The sequence below is a fragment of the Fringilla coelebs genome (assembly GCF_963513975.1).
Source record: "Fringilla coelebs genome assembly, chromosome: 4".
NCBI classification, from domain to species: Eukaryota; Metazoa; Chordata; class Aves; order Passeriformes; family Fringillidae; genus Fringilla; species Fringilla coelebs.
The window spans coordinates 46,777,717-46,799,536 of record NC_140032.1 but is presented as its reverse complement, the minus strand read 5'-3'; the positions used below and the strand labels follow the sequence as shown (position 1 = coordinate 46,799,536).

Sequence of the window (21,820 nt, the reverse complement as noted above, 5' to 3'; positions counted from 1 at the left end):
ATTCTAATATGGCACTAATAAGGAATTTCTATTTCCCCTCTTCCTACAGTTTACATTTTCCTTGTTTAGTACTATGGTACACAGTTCCCAGCATGTATAGCAATGACATCCAGAAAGTTTGCTACCCCTTAACTCCTCTCTGTTCCTTTGTCAAAATTTGCCACTCCAATGGCAGAGATAGCATAGCAGGCAACACATCAGCTCCACTGATGCCACAGTGCACAATATATCAATGTAAAGTACTACTGGTTTTAGTTGATGGTAAAATACTGCTTCTGAGGAGCAGATACAGCAGCTCCATCACTTCTGCCACAGGAGCAGCAACCTCAAAAAAAAAAGGTAGGTCAGCCAGCTGGGGCAGCTAGGATTTAGCTGCCACTGTCAACTCTGACAGGGGTCACAAACCAAAGACCTCAATTTCACCTACATTATCCACTCCTGCTCTATTAACTCATTCCTATCAGCTTTTACTGCTTTGGCTAACATATGTGGATATCATGTTGCCTATTGCTTAGCCAAGCTTGCTTCGAACCACAACTGGAGACAGCTCAGAATAAAACAATACAATGAGTTTGCCACTGACTCTTCTGGCAATGACATACCCAGGAACCGGGCACAATTACTCCAGGATCCTGCAGAGAGGTACCACTGCCTTCTCATTCCTCATGCATAAGTAAATCCCATTCTCTTAAGTAAAATCAAATACACAGTAGAAAACTGAAGCTTTTACCCAACTCTCCCTTTTGCTTGTTCAATTTCTGAACTCTTATTTCTTTTTGGAATGCCACTGCTAATGTAAAGGAAATTAAATATCAACATTTCTTTCAGCACTTTTAAATCATATCCTCTGTGGCTAGAACTTACGCTGTTAGTAAATGCATGTTAAACCTCGAGGAGATTACAGCGCAGCCCTGGCATCTCAAGAAACTTCAGGGAATTAGCTATTCATTGTCCCACTGCTGTGTTACAGCTACCTATGGTGCTAGGAAACAGAAAATTAATATTGATTAATTCATTTCTCTGATTTATACCTAATACAAGAAAATGCTAACAAATTGAAATCGAAATTCATTTAGGTAGGAATGAGATTTATTCCATACAAAGATCTTATCTAAAGGTGGTAAAAATCATCTTGTAGGGAGAAATTAAGCAAAATTAAGTATCTCTAAATCCATCTCATTCCTAGATTCACAAAACCAATTCAGACCTCCCCTAAGTGAGCCCAACTTCCTGAAAATAAGAATAAGATTACTCCTTCTAACAGGTCTACAATTTCAATGTGTTTTGTTCTTGCTTAGATTTAAAACTAAGCAAACATTCTCTAAGGAAAAATTGTGGTCCTAGAAGGAATACAAATAGAAATGCCTCCAAGAAAGCAATTGCCTCTACTAGAAAATAAGCAATGACCTACTAATAACATGTCCTTGAACTGAACAGCAACCAGTATCCTGAACAGTTTTTCTTCTCCAGATAGGTTTTGTTCAGGAGCGTTTTGGTATTTTCAGTCTTTGGGGCAAGGCTCACAAATAATCTGTAGCCAGCTGTGAATTTAGAATACTGCCTCAGCCAAATATGTCTGCTGACCTGACACAAGTTTGTGCCTCAGTAGTTCATCCTGCTCCCTGCACTGCTCTTCACTATGAGACAATCCAGGTCCCTCTTGTTCTCCTGCAACCTGTGGAATGATGGGTATGCATTCCTTTCAAACACCAGCTAACAACTTAACAAGGAGAGAAATCACCACGTCCTACCAAGCCGGCAAAACCCATCAGCCAAGAGAATGTCTTCCCTTCCTCTTACATGGATATATGGTTTTATGGATATATGCACCTGAATCACATTAGCAGAAGTGTCCTACCCTGGGATATGCATTCCTGCAAAGATCCTTGTCTGTTTTCTGCATGTAGAGAGCCAAAAGTGGTGGGAACCTGAAACACCCACCACAATATTTGAACTGAAATAAATAGGGATAAAAAAAGGTTTGCTACTTATAACTAAGCTGTAAATCAGTAGAAAATAAACAAGTACAAAATTGTGAAGTAAATTCAGATTTGATGTTTTGTGGATGCAAACGACACCAAAATGGATTCTTATTTAATCAGAGGCTACAAGAAAGGTAAAAAGCAGTTAACAAAATAAGTTGTACATGGGTGTGGAATACCAATTTAATTGAAGGCAATATTTTATGTGATTTTCTCGTTAAACTCACCTATCCTCACAGCACAAAGTAATTATTTTTTTCATATGCACTACTGTAAAATATTTAGTGCAAATAACACTGTTTTCCCCACATACATCTATTTTTAAGGTACTTTGCACCTGAGGTGCAATTTCAATTAGTGCTGAAACTGATTCCTCACATTCTACTAGTGGATATTTTTCTGTCTGTGAGTGGTTAACACTAGAGGCTCATGGACTATAACGTATGAATATGCACCATACTAGTACTAAACTTCATTGTCATGGGGTTTATTAAAGTTTTCTTTAATACCTGCTTGCTTTCATTAATTATTTCTTCAGTGTCAGCACCAAATACCAGTCATTTAACTCCCAACTTTTCCATCACAGGCTTTATTTAATATGGACTTCCCATCCAGCAGCAAAGAAAAGGTTGTGCAATGCCCTCAACACTTAATACTAATGCCTCTGATGATACTCATCCAAAAGCAAATAGTCCACTGCTGGTTTAAACCTTTGGAAGATAAAGTTTAAATTTATATTTCAGGATCTAATCTACAAAACCTATCATCATTTAACAAAATGGTACAACTCTTTGTGACCCCTGAGAAACTAATATTACTACATTCCCAACTGTGACCCACAGGAAGGGTCCCCAAACAGGGGAGGCTCAAGGCCAGTTGTTAGTTTTACTGAGGATTGGTTCCTGAAAAAGTACCACATGTCACCTCCACAGCTGGGGACTCAGGCAGTGAACTGCAGCTGCCCCCTGGGAGACCTGTAAGGTCTGGCAATAAATACCAATAATACCAAAAAGTTTCCCACATGTCAGTTTGAGACTCAGTGAGGTCTGGGCAAGCTGTGCTTAAAACCCTGACCCATGCCAGAGTGCCCATTAGAGCACCTCTGCTCTAAAGCATCAGAAACATGTCTACTGTTTCCTGTGGGTTTGCTAGGAATTCAGTGCTCCTCTGTCTTTCATAAAAGAAGGTAAGCAGCTCCCAGCTGTAACACAGAAGTCTAAATATTCTCTAAAAATATCTTGTCTGTCCACTGCAACTGAGATACACCGCTTTCCAAATTCCCTGCGCAGGGCCAGAATATATGTTATTGATTCGTTATTAATAGCTTTGCCTAGCAGAGATTTACTAATCCTGCAGGATAAAGAATCCAAAAAGTAAGGCTTAAAGATGGTGAAAGGTGTTTTCTTTCAAGAAAAAGGTTATAAACAAGCTGTATGCTATCTCTAACACCTTATTTTCTCATTTGTATCTGATTTCTTCCTCATGAGAAAATTTGGAGGGAACTTTGCTACCATATTTGTGGTGAAGCCACAATAAATCCAACCGGATATTCTGCTCAAGGGAGAGATCCAGGGGGGAATAATATAAATTGCCAGCAAAAGCAGAACTATTTCAGGGTGGTCTACTTAGAACTAGCTTCTCCGCTTGTTGATTATGTTGTTGACAGTTGGCCAAGATTTTTTTTCAGAAGTACCTAAAGTTAGCTCAAAAGGTCATATTTGGGAATGCGAATAAATGGCCCAAATTACATATATTCTGTGCTCCAGCAGCTCAGACAATTACAAAGGAAGTATGCTGCTTATTCATCTTCCTCAACATTTTGAAAATCTTGACCTTAGATTTTCAACCAGCTGTGATGCAGTCTCTGCCTAATCAACAGCTCCTAATCTATTCCGCCAAGGAAGGAAGTAAAATTCCGTACACATGAGACTGTAAAAGGCATAAAAATTAAGATTAAGCTACTTTCTCCAGAATGGCCAATCCAAGAGCAAGCTGCCAACATTCTCTCTTTTCAGATGCCAGCCTGCCAAAGCAGGAGAGGCTCTTCCAAGTCTTCCTCAAAAACCCCAGAGTGGAGGGTGTTAGCTTCACTCCTTGGTGTCATATTGTTGAGAGAGCTCTCTGGAAAGCAAGTGCATAGAATTAGATAGCGAAGGAGAGACGAGCGAGGGATCTGAAACACAAGTGGTGGGATCACAGTGGGATAGCACTGAAGAAGCTGGCACAGACCCAGAGAGCTCTTTGCAGTAACAGAGCAGAGAATTACTACAAACCCTCGTCCTCATACCACGAGAGCAGTTGGTAGCTGTTATCTACATGCAGTCTATAAAAGGAGAATGAGAACTGGCTACCTTCAGACAGAAGAAGAATGAATAAAATGCATTAGGTCTCCAACATATGAAGACTCAAAAACCTATACAAATAAACTATTTCTGCAACAAGGCACAATGCCAGCAGCAACAGTCTGAAGTACTGGTCTGCTCTGACAGCAATGAGAAACGGCAGCTGCTCAGAAGACATCACCTTAAAATCATAACAGCAAAAAGTGCCACAAATCTGCGTATGTTTGGCTTTTTTAGGGAGAAAAATATTTTGGCCATAGATAGTTAATTTCTGGGTTTGGCTTTTGAGTAATTGAAGAAATCAGGCAGTGATTTAAGATGAGCGGATCACCCAATCACCCAATGTCTATACACAACTTGGCTGTGCTAGCAGAACTTACTGCTCTTATCTCATCTCTCTTGATTTTAAAAAGACTAATCATCAACACAGCAGGGTACATGCAGAGAACCAAAAGGCCCAGTCCCACAGTTCTCCTGTTTGCATGAGCCTGCAGTAACTCACTTGGCTGAGTGGTCAGTAGAAAACTGATAGGAGACAAGGGTCTGACCCCATCTGGAGAGTCTCAGGGCAATCAAAGGACAGAGAAGTATGGCTTCCATTAATGTTAATAGCGTTTGTAAGAACAAATTCTTCCTTCTATGAAAATTTGTTTAGATACATCTGTGTATTAAAAATAGAGAAGAGACTCCCTATAAATTTATGCACACTGAACTGAACATTATGGTGGGGTACAGTTAAAATAAACAGTGGAACATGGGAAAGCAGGGAAGAATGGATTTGACCAGTCTTCAGTTAACTGTTCCAATTCCTTACTTCCTCTTACAATTTTATTCCTTCAATCAGGTTGTGTATTTTTCTTATGCTAATTAATCACTAGGGAGTGATGCACTTTTAAGAAAGTTTAAAGTGGTGCGTTCATACTTCTATAAGGCAAAGGAAAATTGTCCAAACTCAGCTCCAAGAGGCTCCTGATTGCTCTGATATGAGCATTGGAAATACTAACATCTTCACATTAAAGGGGTCCTCATCTCCCCAGTGCTATCTTTGAAATAAATTTCATACAAAAGGCTTCATATAACATGGTCATATAGCATAACTGACCTGTCTGCACGAAGATTGGCATTGGCATCAACCACTATCTTTAGTTTCTTTCTCACTCTCTGTGACTGTAGACTGGTTAATCAAGATTCCTGTCCAACTGAGTAGGTCTTCTACTTTGATACTCCTAGGAGCACTGTTAATCCTTCTTCCAAAGGAGACCAAACATTTAAGATTAGCTTCTATAAGAATTCTCTGTGAAATTCTCACAAGCAGCCAAGGGACTATTCAGGCTTGACACTTGCAGATCAAATATCCTGTGATTTGTTTGGTGACACAGTTCTGAATGTCATCCTGTCATTTATGGATGAAGTATAAACATTTCATCATAACCTCTCACGTGAAAAGCTCCCACCACTTCCTCCTTCAAATCCCTTCTTAAGTACATTTCCTTTGAAAGGCTTCCAGTGTTCCTCTGCTCACCAATAACATCTGCACCCACTTTATGGTAAAGTAATACCAGCAACTTGAGCCTAAAGTAGACTTTGTGCTGCCTGTAGAAGGACTCAGTCTGTTTGCAAAGTCTATATGTATCTTAAGATCATCCCCTTTCCTTTCTCCCAAAAAGCAACCAGGAACTGATATAATCCAGGATGAAATTTTGATGGCAGACCTTCCAGCAGGGTTGTGCCAGTGGAACAGCTGAAGAAAACAGCACAATCTTCCAACCAGTTTCTAAAGAGAAAACAAAAAAGGAAATATTTATATTGCACATAAGAACATATGGAAGCCTCACAAGTACATTCTCACACAAGGAATATCTGCAAACCTTATCATATGGAAATAGCAAAAATTAAACTATTCTTCATTATGGTCCCTGTTCTACACAGCCTACTTTTCCTGGAAGCTTAAGACTTATCAGCATAAGCTTTCCGCTCAAGAACAAGTTTTTCAGCTTAGCCATTTAAATTTAAAGTTACTTTATCCTTTCAGTATATATTTATCTCCCTGTCTTCTCCCTGCAAAGCCTCCCAGAATTACAGTTGGCTTATTCACAAGCTGACCTGGAGTTGTGCTGTAACACCTGATTACTGCTGACCCACATAAAAAATATCAAATGTGTCACGCAGCATGAGATTTTACCAGATTGATTTCCATCTTCCTTGGAAATTTAGACCCCAACTCCCCACATCTCACCCCTGCCTCTCGTGCTGCTATTTTGTTATGGACCAATGCCTTGTTTCCCAGAGATGCAGCTGCCAGAGGGTAGCTGCCAGGCCTGCCATCAGCAGAGGCAACAAGTGGGATCTGGCAGCAGCAGTGATGGAAGTTGTGTGGACGAAGTCACTGGAGAATGTCCCCTAAAATGGCATTGTATACTTTTGGTTTAGGAGCACAATATGGAATACCCAAAGGGAGGGTGAGGGAGGAGCTAACTGCACAGAGAGTTGAGCCTGCCTGGGAATTGAGATACTTATTTATACACTATTCTGGACTTATAATTCTATATATTTAGATACACAAATAAATGGCCCCTTTTTCTGCAATACTGAGAACTGTGTTTACTAAATATGGAACCAGGGTATCTAAAAATAAACACACAAGTATGAAGACATTAATCTTATTTTATAAAATAGGGGCAAGAGAACCACAGCAACTCAAATGTCCAAAATACTCCTAAAAAGAATCCCTTCTCCCACCCATCCCTCAAAGACCCATGAGCAAAACTGAAGAAGACAAAAAAATCTTCACAAAAATTCCCAAAGTTGAGTGAATATGTCAAGAAAGGCACAGAGAAAGATCATTAGTGATAAGTGGGCTCCCTGCAGATGAATAACCATTTATGTTGCCAGAAGACAATACAAATTTGACATTGTTTTACTAATTTTCACATTCTTCATTTTATAGCAGCAATCATCACAAGCCAGCAGAAAACAATAGTATCTGATGGCAAATGACCAACATAAGCACTCACAGCATCCCCAGTCACTGTGCAGGGTGATAAAGCCACATGGCAGCTGGAGTTCTGCTACAGTGACAAGCAAATATAAACACATAAATGGAGTTTTCAGTTACTCTTCATATTTTGGAAGACCTTCAGCAGAGCTCCAGTAAAAAGCTTTTCTAACACCTTAGTTTTGAACTGGAATTACCATTAAACCTATCAGGTTTCTTCCTAGACATAGAAAATCCCCTTACTTGAATCCCAGGTGCATTTCTAATTTCTCTGTTTAATTACATCCCTGAATTTTAATTTCATTTTATCCTGGAAGGTTTTTGTCAATATATGTTGAAGTCATATTATCAAGTGGGCTAAAGTCTTCCACATACAGAGACACAGACATTTTTGTTACCCAAATCCCAGCAGTCATTACTCTAGATCAGAGAAGTAAATTCCTGGGTTAGTAATTTATATCAAACTAAGAGGCAATACCTTTTTTAAGTGCTAAAGTAGTCCACACAAATTACCGCAAACTGTGAGTTACTGTTTCACTCAACACAACAGTCTTGTACATATTTCTGTCTCAGATTTCCCCTCTAGATGCCTAAAAAAAAAAGAAAAAAAAAAGTGCCATGGCTCAGTCTGGACTGAAGTATTTCTTCCTTCCTTGATTTTTGTCTCCCGCGGTGCCGGGTGCATTCTGCGTACAGCAGCATCTCCTAGTGGCCGTCCTGCCTTTGCTGTGCGGGAAAGGCAGCGGAGAAGGGAATTTGTTTCCCACCGTTTCACTGCATTTCTGGTGCTTATACAATAAAAAGAATCAGCTGGGACCAGGTTTACATAATAAAAAGTAGTATTTACCTTGGTGGAAGTGTGGGTTGTCCCGGAGTTACAGGACCTGGCAATGCAAGGGTTATAATCCTTCCTGCAGGTAGGGTGGGCTTTCCTGAACAGCCCGGTCCGAGGGTCCTCTGTAGGAAGAATTTCTTCAAGGCTTGAATCTGCTATCTGATATAATTGTGTGTTAACTTATACCAGTGCAACACTACCGAATTCTTGACTTTTAACAAATTAAATGAAAAGGTGTCTGTTTGCTTTCTGAGCAGTTAATAATGAAGAGTATACTCCTGCTTTAGCTGGGAAAAATGCTTCATGAAGTTAAAGAAGTACTGAGGGTAGTTTTTAGAAGAAAACAATTTACAAGGGATTGGGGAAATGCTTTGGTACTTTCTGTAGACGGGACAGAGAGATGCATAGGGTTTCAGTACACAAGAAGTGGCAGAGAGATTAGAGAGGCTGTTAACATTGCAGCTCTAATCTGCAGCTAGCAGGCTGGAGCTGGGTCCATCAGTGTGGAACCAAGCACGGTGTGTCCAACACTTTCAGGGGAATCCTCTGAGCCACTGGACACCCATGCATTCCCTGTGGCCACTGCCACTGCTGGGCACAGCACAAAAAGTCCATATTCAAGAGACAGTTACTATTCAGAGCAGCTTAAAAGCCCTCCTAACTCCTATTGAAGTCAAGATTAAATGTCAGGCACATGTTTCGGGACTTTCCAGAGTCAAGCAAAGTCAATTACTTGGAAGGATACTTGCCCACTGAAGTAATTGCTAATCCTGGTCATTATATCCATGCTTGCAATACCCCAATCTGCAAATGTTTAGAGCTTTGGTATTGTTTTCTCTGAAGCCTGCTGAAGAACATTAAAACAGACTAAGCATTCAATCTCAGAGGTCAAAAAAGAAGCAAAGAAGTAACATTGAAATTGTGCAGGAGTGCAGTCTTGCACGGTTTCCTGCACAGATAAATCAGAGCACTTTTTTTCCATATGGGTTTTGCTCTTGGCTCCACTGTAATATCTCTGGCAAGGGAAACATCACAGTGCAGAAAGAAAACTATAATTATTCATTTATTGAGCACTCTCTGTGTGATTGACATTTACAGTACCTGGGGGTGGGGGGGGCACAGGCCTTGTCCCAAGAGTCTTGCAGCCTGGAAGAACAACATAGCTTAAAGTCATTGGCCAGACAATCGGAGCCAAATACATGAACCTCAAAACATCCTCCATTTACATTTAAAAGTTGGTTTGCTTGTTTGTTTGTTTTGGTTGGTTTGTTGGTGGTTTTTTTCTGATCAATATAAAATGTCTTAGAAGATGAAGGGTGTTGGGGGAAAAATGTAGACTGATTTCACGGTAAAGTAGAAAAGACAGATAAAATGCTTTTTTCATTGCATCCAGAAAGACTAAGCACTCTTGAAGAGCTAAGGGATGAAATCTTCAAAAGGATTGCCTGTTGGCGCTCCTTAATAAGTAGAATTAAAAAAAAAAAAAAAAGTCCTGAAAATAACTAAATGTCTCATCAGTCTGAAGTAAGAATTAGAAACATTAAATGTTGATATGTTAAAGTGACAAAAGCTCTTCATCCTCTCTGCCTGTCTCCCTACCTCTATTGTATTCTCCTACATAAGTAAATTCCATCTAAATCTAAATCTAAATCTGAACTGGTTCTCTTGTTTTTCTTCAAAGCACAAAGAGTGCAGTACAGGACAAAGGGAGCAGGATTACCTCTCTTCCTTCTCTCTCCTTCCAGGTCAAGAAGGAGTCTTTATGAAGTGGAGGGAAGTGGCTGCAGAGATTGCAGGGCAATCAGTTTTTTCTGAAGTACTGTGCAACCTGTCACACTAGGCAAATAAAATGATTAGTAACCAGTTTCACTGGTGATGTTGCTTCAGTTTCAAGTATTATTTCAAATTTGGGACATCCTACTGGTTCTCCTCTTATATTACTGCCAGTAGTCCTGCCATATTGTACACTACTTCTGACATTCTATATGCTATTTGAAAGAAAAAAAAATCAGTAAACTGCACATTCTCTTTTAAATTCTGAAATCAAACTATAAGCTTTAATTTTTTTTCCCAAATTTAGTATTATTCTCTGCCATTTGTTGAAAATCAATACATTTTCTAATTTAAGTCCTTAAGAACTAATTACCTCAGCACAATAAATGTAAATCCTGGGGATAGATTCATGTCCAGAGCTACCAGAATCCATGTTGGTAACAGCTCCTACATCTGGGAAATGCAAAAACTATTCTCTGAGGGCAGATTATTTATGGTCCACACAGAGCTTGACCAGTTCTCTCCATGAGCGTGTTTACTTCAGGAATAGTAAAACAAAATCTTTGAGCACAGTTTTACAGCTGCTGATAGATCTCCAAGGAGCAGGGAAAAGATGTCCCTCAATTTCTCTTGCTTTCTTCACCCCTATGAACATAAAGGTTTTGTTCTTGTGACACAACACTGGTGTGTAAAACCAAACACTGTGCAACGAGAGCAACAGAACTTGTCACAGCTACAGAAAGTTAACAGCATGAAATTTTGAACAGGAAAGCTAAATCTAACCCCAGTTGCCCTGTTCAAGTCTAGCCTAGAGCTGGAAAGAAAAAAAAACACTCTTTTTTGCAGCTTCCTGAACAGCTCCAGACTCTCAGGGGCAAATGTGATTACTCACACTTTCACAGACCTCAGAACATATTAGGTTAATTTATCTCCTGAAAACATAATCCTCCACTCTTAGGAACAAGCAAACTCAGTGAATGGGGCCTGTCCAGTTGATTTTTCTGGCAGAAAAATTTTTTGGTTTTTGTCCTCAGAAACTACACAGGTACATATTCAGACATTTGCTTAACATCCTTAATTTAAAGGGCTCTTAGACACATGGTTAACGTTGGACACGTGTTTCTGAAGCAGACTTGTTTAAATACTAAAAGGGATTCAAGAAAATGGCTGGTCTGATAATTTGGCCAAAATGCAAAGAAATAAACAGATCTTTTGAGTCACATTGAAATGACAAAAAAAGGCTTTTTGACATCAGGGAGAAAAAGGGCGAGGGGATCTGAACTCGATATAAATCATTGAGTTGCATTTCACATGCTACCATTCCTTTCATCACCTTTCCTTATACGGCATTACACAGCAGGCACAATGCTAAAGAAAGGGCTTTTGAAACTGAAAATATTCAGTCACATTTCTAAGTGCTGTCAGGCCAGAGCTGTCTTGTTTGCAGCTAAATAAATAATTTGTCAGCAAATTTTCATCTACTTGTAGAGCCAGTCCCAAACTGGGACCTCACTTACAATTAAACCAATTTAATGGAGGTCAGAGGAGGAGAAAAATGGACATGTTTCTCACCATGGACTAAGAAGCAGCAATGTCTTGCTATCCCAAGTCCTAGCAACCATCCACAGAAAAATAGTTTGCCTTACAAAATAATGCACAAAAATGGTGCTACTTGTTCTTTTGTAAACAAAATGGTTCCCACAGGTGTGATTTGAATCTGCACTATTTCTAGTACAAAGTGAAACCATACAGCACCAGCTGCTCTAAAAAGATAAGGTAGAAGAGACCTACTTTCACTTCTTTTTAAAGCAAAAGCATCACACCAAAAGTAAGTTGATTTTTGTGCATGAAAATTTACATTCTATGTTAGAAAAAATATTTAGGTGTAGGTACATTATTACTGAAAGCAAGTCATTGACTTTTATTGGTACTTCTATAATTTCATGTTATGAGGTCAAAAATGTGGCAGTCTTAGTAAAAGATGTGCTTAACAGAAGTGCTCACCCCACTTCCCCCTGTTTCAGAGGATTTGAAATTAGAATGCCAACACTTATTTCAATGGAAGTCATTTCACAAAAGTAAAATGTGAATTTCACCCACTATGAAAAATGAAATTAAATTAGGAGGTAACAGCTGGGAACAAGTTACAAACAGTAAAAAGCCAGCATTCAAAAAAGCTCAAAGTAAGACTGAGTAGTAAGGCAGTCAGAGCACCTATAAGCCCAGAAGCATTTTTTCAGATGAGCAGTTCATATGTCTGAAAAGTTTATAGGTAAACATGTCTCTCTCCATGAATGCTATTACTTAACTTGTGCTTGAAAATGAAACTAATCATCGCTGTTTAATTTTTTTTCATGCATACAATGTTATATGGCTCAATCAGTAAGTTTTTCATTAATTATATTTATTTATTCTTCTGCACATTGAAAATCGCTCTCCAGGTTCCTTTGGCTGAAGACAACGCACTGCTACTCATGAAAATAGCCTGACCTTAAGTGGTACTTGATGGGGACTGCTGTAGAAGAAAAATATGTCACTTGATGTGATGCCTTTGAGCAATGTTTTTTCTACCAGCTGCATGTGCCTCCTCCAGCTGATCTCATGAGAGGGCAAAGGCAGTCAGTGCAGAATCTGGCCTTGGTCGGCCACTGTCCGTGATATTTAATTGGATGACGAGCTTCCCAAATGTTGCCAAATATTGCGAGAGGAATTTTTCGATTTGTTTCAGAGGACAGCAGTCTCTTTAGATAACGACAGACAATTCCAGCTTTTTATGTTGTTTCAAATGTATATAAAAACCCACAGTTTATAAAGTGCTTCTGCAAAGTCCTTGAGGTTTACAGCATTAAGCTGCTAATCCACAGCATGGGACTTTTAAGAGTGCTTCAATCATTTAATTATTTTCTATTTTAGTTTTGGACGGTTTGATCCGCAGTTCACATGAGCCTATCTCATTGCCATCGTTCATGTGAGAAATTCTTTGAAGCCAAGGGTGTTACCATGTGACTGAGCTCCTCAGGACCTGTGATGGACATAAACAGTGGAGCCTGTGCAATCAGATAATGCAGAGGAGGAACTGTCTTCTTGTTGGGTCTGTTGGTTACCTACTGATTATATTAGAAAAAGATACATGGGGGATCAATGACGTACACATCCAGGAAAACTATTTTTGGACACAAGTTCCCATATGTGGAGCATGTTTCTCTTGTAGAAGTAATGGCAAGATTAGCTTTGGGTGCAAGTATTACATCTGGAGCCACAGGGAGAGGAAGGCAGCTCCAGTGGTTTGGACGAGTCATTGTTCCCTCTTAATGGAAAACTATAAAATATGAAACTGCCAGAGAATAAAATCTTTCAGGGGTTTATTAGTTTTACAGGCTTTATAAAAATTACTGGAAAATCATAAAACTTTGATAGCTGAAAACTGAAAGGGTTTCATGAGCTTAAGCTCAGCCCGTTTGGATCACAGCATCACTATGCCTGCACAGCTGGGATGTGGCACATCAGCTGCAGAAATTTCCCAGACTGTCTTGCTTGTGTTTAGCTGTGCTCCAAGGTCATATGAAAGCTTGAGGCTAGAATTTCCCTTTGAACATAATTTCATGAAAATATTTAGATCTCAGGATAGAGCTGAGGCTCTTCCTTAGTGGTGGCTTGCCTGGTGATTTCTAAGTACTGTTGCCATAGACTGAAGTTTGCAGCTGATGAAACCACCAAGGAATACTACAAGTCTAGATACAGATGTATATGTTTATTTACACTCTGTACTCAAGAGGCTTACCAGGCATAATTGCCAATCAGGAGTACCAATTTAAGTGAGAACTTATGTCATATATCCAGCTTTGAAGAGGTATCATGGAAATTATGGACTAGAGTATGAGAAGAGACAACACCCATCATCAGCAACTATCAGCTGTAGCAGTTAACAGAGCTCATTGCCTTGGTCCAGCAAAGAGCTAAATAATTATTTTACATCATTTACAGCCACCCTAGGATTATGACAATTAGACTGTTGTTGATGCCAACGCAGTCAAAAGGTATAAATACCCCAGAGGAAAAAAAAAAAGGAAAGGCAAAAAAAAAACCCTCATGAAAATTCAGCATGCATGCCAACTGCTTCAGGCAGACAAACATTCTCACTGCGGAGACACAAAACTCCTCTGGAGTTATCCGGATAATTAATAAAATAAACTACATGGGAAGTAAATCTGTACGTGTGCAAGAAAACTCAGCAGCATCACAACTGATATCTTGTTCTCCAGTATGTTTTAGAAGTTTGAAAGATTTTTATTTTAAGTGGAGCATGACTACCCTGGGGCCTCTTCTGTTAATTAGCCAGCTGCAAATGAAGTATAGCATAGCTCTCACCCAGCAGATGCAGGGATTTATCTGTCAGTCAGATGTAGAGGTCACCCAAGCAGAGGCACACTTCACAGTGACATCAAGAGTCTTGATTTGCTGTTCTCATTCTGGAAAGCAATCACACTGCAGTGACTAGAGGCAACCTACACAAACCCAATGATGTTAACGCAATTGGAGACTCTTATTGTGGAAATGTGAAGCCTTATTACTTTGCACTGAAGTGGCCCAGTTCCTGTCAGAAATACAGGACAATAATTAAAAATTTATTAGTAAGACAGCCTGACCTACAGCTATATTTTGTTGATGGAGGTTATAAAAGCACCTAATTTTGTCGTTCTCCTTCGGAAGCTTCTGAGTGTGTGCTCTAGCTGCCAACTCATCTGGATTTCCTAGGAAATAATGGCTTAACCACAGTGTCACAGTATCGTTGTTTGTAGAAAATAATTAACCAAGCCGTGTAAAAGGTTTTGTAAAAGCATTCAAAAAATGGGAAAATTCCCAGTTGCCTCCTCTTGCTTTTAGCACAATGATCTCTAACTACTTTTGCTTGATCCTAAATTGATGTGCAATTTTCAAAGATTGGGATATAGGACATATTTATGGTTTCACAGTACCAGGAGTTACAGAAATGAGACTTTGGAAAGGAAAAACCTTTGTCAAAACAAAGATTTGTATGTGCTGCATGCTGTGACAAAATATAGTTGTAGTACAAGGAAGCACCTCAAAGAGCACTGAGAATGAAAAGAAAAATCAGCTGCTTGTCCAGATATCTGAAATATTTTGCTGTCATGTAATCATTTCTCAGAAGTACTTTGTGTAGGACAGAGTATGGGCTACAAAGAAGGGAAAACATGGGTAACAATGAAGGAAGAACAACTTTAACCACAGAATTTGTTAACCTTGTCAGAACAATACAGCCCTGAAGGGACTTCAGGAGGTCACTTGCTGGTTGACAGTCAGATTCTCAAAATGTTTGTGTAACCCCTGCTAAGATTCCTTCTATTACAGCAATGTCACAGCATTCCCATGCCACTTAGTCCGTTAGTATCCTAATAATGTTTATTTCTTAATAGCTTACCTGAACGTTGCTACATTTTGAGCCCATTATTTCTTGCCCTAGCTCATTAGGTCATGGAGAAGAAACTATTTCTGTCAGATATGGATCTACAATGCAAGGACTAATAGAGGCCTGTACAAGACACCTCTACATGGTCTGACAGCGTGTGAAGGCTGGCAAACATTCCAATACAGTCAGTTCCTGCAGTATTAAAAGATGCCCTGCATGCTTTGTAATAATTGTAACAGCTGGGCCATATGCTAAGCATAAAGGCAAAGTAATTTAAAAAGTACTTAAGGACAGACATGCATAACAACCAGTAGGAAGAACAGCAAACACGCAGGGAAGGGACTGGTCAATGTGTGCAAAAAGTTAAGGTGACTCAGTGTCGTTGGATCTAATGTTGACAATACAAATCACCAGTATATTATAGTGCTTTTGACTTTTTGCATAATTAATTAAATAACCTGAGTAATTAACCCAGTCTTGAGCAGTGTCTGAGTGAATGATGATAGATGATAGATAGGTGATAGAGACAGACAAACAGTCAAAATTAATATGGTTTAGTGTGTGGTTTAGACTGTGGAAGGTGCTAAACTGAACAGAAATCCTTTGTCAACAGCAGCCAGCGAGGAAGGATGTGCTGGTTTTGGCAAGGGATAGAGTTAGTTTTTTTCACAGCAGCTGGTGTGGACTATGTTTTGGCTTTTTGCTGCAAACAGTGCTCATAAAACAGATGTTTTCATTACTGCTGAGCAGTGCTTATACAGTGTCAAGGTCTTTTCTGCCTCTCACACCACCCCACCAGCGAGGGAGCTGGGCAAGCACGAGCGGGGAGGGGACACATCTGGCACAGCTGATCCCAACTCACTCAAAGGATATTCCATACCAGGTGGTGGTGTGCTCAGCATATAGAGCTGGGTGAGGGAGAAGAAGGGAGGGAGGCATATTCAGAGTAATGGGGTTTGTCTTCCAAATAACCCTTATGTATGTGGAGCCCTGCTTTCCTGGAGGTGGCTGAACACCTGCCTGACCACAGCAAGTGGGTGAAGGAATTCCTTGTTTTGCTTCGCTCGTGTGCACAGCTTTTGCTTTAGCTATTAAACAGACTTTATCTCAACCCAGGAGTTTTCACAGTTTTACAATTATGATTCTCTTCCCCTTTGCAGCCAGATGGGGGGGTGGGAGTGGGGAAAAGGGCTGTGTGTTCTCAGTTGTTGGATGAGGTTAAACCATGGCAGAGGCTCTCCAACACTTGCCTTCCTGTTTAGAGAATATGGAGTATATATTCTGCACAGGGACTGAAAAGTCTTGCCTTATCTCACCTTGCCATTTCTTGTGAAGGCCTGTCTCTATAGATAGCATGTATCTACACTGGAGACAGACAGAATGCAGTGAGCACTCCTAGCACCAAAAGAAAAGCCTTGCCTCAGCTCACCCCATCTCTCTAAGGCTTTTCTGTCTGTACAATAATTACAGAAGGGAGAGCTTTCACCTCACCTCACCTTGTGAGGCCTTTTCTCCTGTGCAGTACACATTACCCCTCTGTGTGTTCCAGGGTACATTTATACCTAAAATAGCATATATAATCTATACAGACAAAAATGTCTCAGGCAAAATAAGGACAGGTGTACGTATTGCATATGTACATGTCTGTGCCCTGAGGCAGGGACATGGAGCAGCCTCACAGAATCAGTGAGATTGGAAGGGACCAGAGTGAATCACCTCTCCAACCTCCCTGCTCAAGCAGGGTCACCCTAAAGCACATGGCAGAGGAGTGCATCCAGATGGTTCTTGAGCATCTCGTGACAGTCAAGTGAGAGAGAACTCCACAACCTCTCTGAGCAATCTGCTCCAGCACACAGTCACTATAAGGTTCTTCCTCAGGTTCAGGTGGAACTTCTGTGCATCAGTTCTGCCCATTGCCTTGTGTCCTATTGTTTGGCATCACGGAGAAGAGCCTGGCTTCATCCTCTTGGCACCCCTATTTTAGGTATTTATACACTGTATAGATATATATTTAGATATATATCGATGAAATCCTCTCTCATTTGTCTCCTCTCCAGGTTTACCAAGCTTAGCCTCCCTCCGCCATTCCTGATAAGTGATGCTTCAGCCCTTCAGTCATCTTTGTTGCCCTCCACTGGTCCCACGCCAGGAGCTCCATGCCTCTCTTGTGCTGAGGAGCCCAGAACTGAACACAGCATTCCACATGTGCCTATCTAAGGCCGAGCAGAGGCAGGATCACATCCCTCCAGCCTCTCCTCACCCTGCCGCGGCCTGCCCACGGAGTCACAGATAAGGCAGAGAGCCCCGCCACACACAGACTAAGCGGTTTCTCCCCGCCACACGGACCATTCCCGCCGGGACCGGGTGAGGTGAATCCTTCGCAGGACGCGAGGCCCGGCCGGGCTGCCCGGCCTGCCCTCCCCGCTCGGCCCACCCTCCGCGGCCGGGCCGGGCCGGGCAGCGCCGGGCGGGGCGCGGCCTCACGGCGGAGCCGCCACCGGGGGGCGCTGTAGGCGGCGGCGCTCGGGGCCGCGACGGCGCGCGCGGCGCTCGGGCCCTCCCGCGGTTCCCGGCCTCGCTCGGCGCCCGGCTGTGGATCGGGGCGGCGGACGAGCAGGAGGAGGAAGGACAGGAGCGGGCGGGAGCGGGACGCAGTGAAGAAGCGCTGCGAGGAGCCATGTCCGCGCCCGCCGGGCTTCCGCCGCGGCCCGCAGCCGCCGCCGCCGCGTTTTCCCCGGGCGGGCCCGGCAGCTCCCTGGAGGCCGCGGCCCCCGCGAGCGGCGCGCCGCGCTGCCAAAACGGTGAGGGGCCCGCGCGGGGCCCGGGCGGGCGGGGAAAGGCCCGCGGGGTGCCCGGAGCGAGGCGCGCCGCTCCCGTGGGGGGTGAGGCCCCCGTGGGTGCCGGGGCCTGCGCGCTGTTCCTTCCTCTCGGGGGGCGGGCGTGGGCCCGTGGATCCGGCACGCAGCGGAGCCCTTCGGCTGAAAGGCGGCGGGACCCGCGGAGCTGCTCGGGGAATGTGCGGGCCCCCGCGGCTGCGTGCGGAAAGAACTTGAGAAGGGGCAGCTTCTCCCGCTTCGCTGAAGGGGCGAGGGAGGGGGTATCCGCACCTTTATCTCCCCGCGGATTCGGATCTGCCCGGTATTGTGGCGCCTGTTTGTGGCGTTTCAGGATGGCTCTGGAGGCCGAGGCACCTCCAGGCCTCGATGTTGGCTGTCGTGCGTGAGAATGGGCAGAAAATCGCGTATGAGGGAGGAGAGTAGTCACTTTGTAGCTATGTCTGAACTTAAAAGTAGTGGGTGGGTAGGCGTTCACACATCTGGATCTTGCGATCTGAGCTGAACAGGCAACATTGAACCAGTGAAATGTGGGTCACCGAAAAACAAAGGCAGAAGCAGAATAGTTTGAAGTCACAAAATATTGACGCCCATTTCAGGCAGAGAGGTAGTGAGACTGACTGTAGTATGAATGAAAGTAATGAGTGTACGCTTCCGCATTTTTAAATTGGTGCGCTATAAAATCAGTTCTTTATTGACACACCACGTTAACTCCTCAAAATCCCTATATAATAATTTTCTTCGTGCAATATTGGTTTGGTATCTAAATTTGGCCTCTTATTTGCATAGAGTTCTAGCTCATACTGTTAAATCTTTTGTAGTCATGCTGTTTTCTGCACAGGTGTGTTTTCTGTGCAGGGTAGGGACCTACAGAATTTTTTACATGAGAATTGTGAGCTTTTCTCGTGTCCAAAGGAGTGGTTAAGTGCTAAGCACTTAAATGCCTATACAGTACACATTGAGGCAGTCACTGAAGAAAATGAAGGAAATTAAATGCTAGGTTTTAAGGAGATACTGATGCCTCAGTTGTATCCAAACTGTATTGTGATTCTGGGGTTTGTAAAATTTGTTCAGAAAATGCCAGTTTACATGGCTTTAGTCAAAAAACATGCCATTTTCAGGATACAGCTACATGTATCAGCATGAATAACCTGGAAGTGTTTTACAGAAACAAATAGAAGCTGTCATCCTATCTTCTCTTTGTGTTTTTAGCTTAATAATTTTAAAGAGCCATTGTTACTATTTGTTGTTTTAATTAATTAACTCCATGTTGCTGGTAATATTGGTAGAAACAGCTTGTGTAAAACCAGGGCATAGACCATTTATTTCCTGCAAAACTCTCTTTAACTCTGAGAAATGTATACACTGTTTAATAACAGTCTTAAATGCTTATTGCACTACTTTGGCTTTTGTGTTCCTTTAGATGTCTTTGATGACTTTAGTCAATAACCCTAAATTTTTCATTTTGTAACATCTAGCAATAGCATTCCAAACATTTTTGGTTGGTCTGTCTGTTGTCTGAGTAGTAATCTCCTGAAGTTACAACACAGGATTTGAGATTTTGGAGTTTTTTTGATAAATAGGAGAGGAAGTAGAGGGGAATAGCAATAGAAAAAGACTAGCCAAAAGTTCTGTGCTGTATGAAACTAAATTTCATGAACAGGATTGTCACTGCTTTTGAAATTTAATTTTATGTCATTGGAGTGGAGTTTAAATGTATGATCCTAATGTGAATTGAGCTGTTTCTGTATTGGCTGAAAGAAAATACTGGTGTATGTTTTCCTTTAGAGTGCTCTGTGTTTTAATTTGATAAAATTAGAATTTTTCAGGTAAAACTATGTAGTTGCTGCCATCTAATGAAAGAGTGTTTTTTGCAGAAGGCAAGCAGCCTGTTGTTATTATTAAATTTATTAAATTAAATTATTTATTATATTAACAAGGAAGTTCAGGTTTGTTATTAGTGAATTTTGTCTGGTTCGATGACCAAGTCCATTTGAGATCCTTGGAGACTTCTGTTGTTGTTAAATTTAGCCATGATTGTTTTGTTGAGTTTTTAAAAGTAACTTGTGTGCATGGTATTATTTTCTTCCTTCTCTCTTACAAGTTTGAGAGGCTTTTTTTGTCATCTTAAAAGTGGCTTTGTATCTAAGTGGAAAGTGACCTATTTCCTAATTTCAGCATAACAAAATGGTTCTTGTAAATCAGTACTGAAGGATGATTTCTTCAGTAGTGATGGAGGACTTCAGCGCTAACGATTTAATGTATTGAAATGCAGCACTGAGAGGATGATTGTATTGAATTCCCATGCCTCTTTAGAAGAGTTTTGTCTGATGCTGTCTACAGCTGGTTTGTAAGGCTGCCATTGGTATTTCTACTGGCATTTCGAAGCAAAATTTTCATTATTATGTTGTTTAGTCTTGTTTTTCCTCCCTCCTCAGACTGGGGACAGTTTTGGTCAATTTAACAAAGAGAACAGAGATGTGAAAGATGGGAAACCTCTGAATATTTTGTGAAAATGGGAACCTTTGTGAATTCTCCTGCAGGAGGAGACACCAGTTCTGTGACTGACCTGTAGTGAGAGCTCAGCAGTAAACAAGGGGCAGTGGTGCTGCTGCCCCCTGCCCATGGGGTAAAGGGTGTGTGAGGAGGCTGTGGGAGTCTTCTCTGGAAGGGTAGTTTTGGAAAGCTCACAGGTGGATTTGGATGGAAAGGCAGTTTGGTGGTGTAACATCCATAGACTCCATGTAGGTAGCATATATGGCAGATGGCTGAATTATGCTGCTGGGGGAATGTGTGGACATAAAAACCAAATGTGACATTAGCAAGCAAAACTTTACTAATTCATGTGGTAGTATAGCCATAACACTGCTCCTTTTATTTTTTTCTGAGAGTTTGGAATTTTTTGTATTGTGGCTCCCCCCTCCCTTAAAAAGAATTAGGATTTTTGGGATTAACCTGTTAATGTCTATGTAGTTACACATAGTAACTTTATATAATGCATACTTTATATAATAAGTATTAATTTGTTCATAGAAGGAGAGAGGCACTGCTTTTGTTACAGAGATGATATTTTAGAGGTACACCTGCTGTGTGCAGCTGAGGTTTTCAGTTCCTTTTTGGAATCTTTTGAAGATATTTTTCAGGTATTTTGGAAGGATGGAATACCTGAGACATCGGGACTCATTGTGCAATTAACCAGATTTTGAAATGACACTGAAGATATATTCTGATTTCCAGTGTTGAAAACTGTCCAGTTACCTAGTCAACATTAGTAGCTTCAGCTACTAATTGCAGTACAAAAATTACTTTCCACTCACATTCTTTGTAATCAGATGGACAAAAGACTTAATTTCAGATAATGAGAATAATCTTTCATCTCTAATTGTAAAACTTGCTTTCAAAGGACCTGCAGTTTGAAATCAATATAATTTTTCAAATGTTGTCTGTCTCAGTGAGGTTTTCATGTGTGTGTTTATAGATGTTTCTACTTAAAGATATGAATAAAAAGGACTCTGCATTCTATCATGTAGAGGCTGATATCTTGTATTGGTAATTTAATCTCTGTTTAAGGTGTGTATTTTGAAACAAGAGCTAGATACTAGAAGACTTTGCAGTAGATTATTTGATATGT

At 41.2% G+C, this 21,820-nt stretch overlaps 1 protein-coding gene across 2 annotated transcripts in view; it reads left to right on the top strand.

The window, feature by feature from the left end:
• Positions 1 to 17,893: 17,893 nt before the first annotated feature.
• Positions 17,894 to 21,820, top strand: part of SEC24B (SEC24 homolog B, COPII coat complex component) — a 46,830-nt gene continuing 42,903 nt past the window's right edge. For both annotated transcript variants that reach the window (XM_084204799.1, XM_084204798.1), the window contains exon 1: positions 17,894 to 18,156. In XM_084204799.1, the coding sequence (XP_084060925.1) occupies positions 18,033 to 18,156 (124 nt within the window). In that variant the 5' untranslated portion in view covers positions 17,894 to 18,032. The remainder of the gene's footprint in view (positions 18,157 to 21,820) is intronic.